At 40.2% G+C, this 3,213-nt stretch overlaps 1 protein-coding gene across 1 annotated transcript in view; it reads left to right on the top strand.

Annotated features, from left to right (window-relative positions):
- Nucleotides 1-3,213, top strand: part of LOC118330405 (membrane-associated guanylate kinase, WW and PDZ domain-containing protein 2-like) — a 76,509-nt gene that overhangs the window by 44,385 nt on the left and 28,911 nt on the right. Inside the window, exon 5 of the mRNA XM_035664912.1 lies at nt 1,736-1,815. Coding sequence (XP_035520805.1) covers nt 1,736-1,815 — 80 coding nt within the window. The remainder of the gene's footprint in view (nt 1-1,735; nt 1,816-3,213) is intronic.

The raw sequence follows: 3,213 nt of genomic DNA, 5'->3' as shown, positions 1-3,213 counted from the left end.
CACACACACACACACACCTTCCTAGACAGCTGAAATTAATGGGGAGTGGGGAAAGCATCTGATTTTCAGTTATTTCATTGAGAACAAGTTGGGCCGTGCAAACTATTTGTGTCATTGAGGCACATGCTGCTGGAATCCTGTGAAAGCAGGAAAGACCAGAACCTTCTAGTGTCAATCACAAATATACACCCATGAACTTAGAAGAAATCACATACAAATACTCAAATATTGCCTCAAAATCACCTAAACCAGAGCTAATAGGAAGTGCTTGCAGCTAATGGCAGGTCTACCAAAACCAACACAATATAGGCTAAATAATAGGCTAACCCACTGCCAAGCACCGGATGCATGATGGAAACCATGAGGGCAAAATATAGTGAGTTCTTATGAAAGTTGGCTTTGAGTTTATGATGTAGTAAAGCATAGAAGGTCCTATTAACATGGTTCTAATATGCCAGGACACTCCACTATCCATTCATGTACAGTGGTGTGTTGAAACCATGTGGACATCTAGGGTAAAAAGGTCCAAGAGCATGTAGTGATGTGCAACTATCCTAACATATTCTGGAAATACCTAGCTAATATGACATGACTCGTAGCTACAATGCCACGTACTTGTAAATAAAAAGGGAGTGAAAAACTGCCTGCATTCAAAGGGTTAAGAGTACAAGCCCCAACATCCTGGTTACACCAATTAAGTGAGGGCTTCAGTCTGCTCTGTGGTGGCTTATTTGTTCGTATGGAGATGCAAATACACTGAGCAGAAAGAAAACATACTGTAGCGTGGTACGGGCCACATGAAAAACCCTTGCGCTTTGGAGCTTATTTTTCCACCCACTAGGGGAAATCTCACATAAATCCCCCAAAAATGCAATGGAACATATTTGCCATATGTTTCTCTACACAAAGTGAGAGGCTTCATTTCACAGCTTTTAAAATAAATTATGTATTTTAATAAGTTGGAAAAGTTAAAAACTAATAGTAACAACTAGTCAGATTCAGGAAGGAACTTTACCACTAGAAAAGGAGTACACACCAACAGTTAACTGCATGATGAACATATAAAGCCATGAAAATATATATTATAAAGACCTACATACATACTGTATGACTTCCCTATGGGGAATGAACCATGACTAATGAAGAGCTTGAACTTCATGAGTGCCATGCCAAACTTCATTTTAAAAAAATGGAAACTTAATGTGCCTAAATGCAAAAGACAACATGGGACAGCAGAAGAAAAAGAGAAATGCTCAATGCTTGGCTGAAATCAGAAAGACAGAAAGGAAGAGGGAAGATGGGAGGGAGGAGGTTGGAGAGGAGGAAAAGATTAAAGGATACACTGCTCTTCGGCAGGAAGAGGTGGGATTGGAGGGAGGGGAAATGAGAAGAAAGAATAAAAGAGAAGATAGTTGGGTGATTGCAGCGGTCCACCATTTTAGAGTAGCAGTGAATGGCCGGCAGCCATTATTATGCTAAATTAACCTGGGAGCTCCAGGCCGCCACTCAAGATGGAGGAAAGCCTGACAACAGATAAAAGCTAGTTTACCAACACACACGGGCTGAGAATGGACTCCCCCACCCCCACATTTCCTCTGCCCTTGCACACACACACACACACACACACACACCAACGTTTACGTACAGGTCGTTAGAGTTACTGTGCACTAATTTCTTTCTCTTATCCTCGCTGTCAGTCTCTCTCTGACCCTTGTTTGCCCCTTTGCCCCTCCAGTCACAACACCAAAACTACATCATGGCTGGATCCTCGGCTCGCAAAGAAAGCGAAGCCACCAGAAGAATGCAGGGAAGACGGTGAGTGTGAACGCCCTGTTTAGCTGTTTGCTCTGTTGTTTTGTCATGCTTTAGTTCGGGCGTTTGTGGGAGTGTGTCCACTCATTTCTTGCCGTTTGTCTCTTCCTGATTCACTCTTCCAGAGTGTTTCCCTCCTCGACAAAAAGAGCACAAAAATACTCTGTTGTTGGAGGTGTTGTTGCAGGTTTTAGGAGGGGTACTCACATGTAAAGGGGGATTTCTGAAATCCAGGAAGAACAAATTTAACATAAATTTACCTTCTTAGATTTGTCGCTGATCATTAGCGTAGAACCGTTTTGCAAAATGTACAGCGAGGAATGTATCATTTCACCCCAATATCCCTAGTAATTAATTAAAATTTCAAAAAATATCTAGCAATGTCTACAACTTATATATGCTATAAGAGACAGCTATTAGCTGGGCACATGCCTTCTCCTACTCTAATGAAGAGAATCTTTATGTCAAAACATTAGTTGTTACACCTTATTAAAAAGTTTAAGCTATAAACATGTGCTAGACACTGAAACCTTTTGTACTGTGTAAAACCAAGCACTTTGTTTTTACTCCAATAAGAAAATAGTGCTTTTGTTGGAGACTATTTTCAGCTGTGAGTTAATACACATTTGGTGCACTGGTTTGCAACCTCTTTAGTTTGTGACCGCTTGAAAACAAGCAATCTCTACTTATGTTCTCTCATTTTGCCTGTTGTGATTTTTATCTCTCAGATTGTTTAACTTGAATAATTGTTGAGGGCTGAGGAGAAAAATCCAAAAAAAACAAAAACAAACAAACAAACAAAAGGAATAGGAAAAGGAAAAAAGATTTTATTTCTAACCTGTTCATCATCTCATGGCCCCTCAGATTTATCTTGTTGGCCCTCTAACAGGGTCCAAGTTGTTCTAATGATTATCTACAGTAGTAAGATGGTGTATGTGGGACAGAGCCGCTCATTTATTTGTTTTTAATAGTTTTTGGAGGGTGGTCATTGGCAGAGAGGAGTATGCTGTGTCAGGATTAGGATAGAGAAACAGTACTACCTCCTATTTGGATGAATAAATTGTTAATTCTGGTCTTTTCATGGGATTTTCTGACAAGAAAATACTGTCTCTTAAGTGTTTTTTCTAAAGCAGTTTGAATCAGAGAAGAGGAGTTGTGTGAAAACTGACCACAAATGAAATTTCAGAGGCTAAAAACTAAGAACGGTGATTTACTTTTGCATCCAGTCCAGTTCTGATGTCAGTCACGTAAACTGAATAGAGTTCCTGTGGTGATTCAGTGTGATCAGATATATAACAATGAGGTGATCTTACATCCCAGCTGCTGTCACAGCCTTTGGTCAACGAATTAGGTTGTGATGTGATTCACCAGAGCGAGATCTGAATCAATACCTTCTCTGCC

Source organism: Morone saxatilis, unplaced genomic scaffold, assembly GCF_004916995.1.
Source record: "Morone saxatilis isolate NCDOM2014 unplaced genomic scaffold, NCSU_SB_2.0 Contig2, whole genome shotgun sequence".
Taxonomy (NCBI): Eukaryota; Metazoa; Chordata; class Actinopteri; family Moronidae; genus Morone; species Morone saxatilis.
The sequence above is the reverse complement of the archived record's forward strand: the minus strand, read 5'-3'. Positions and strand labels throughout refer to the sequence as shown.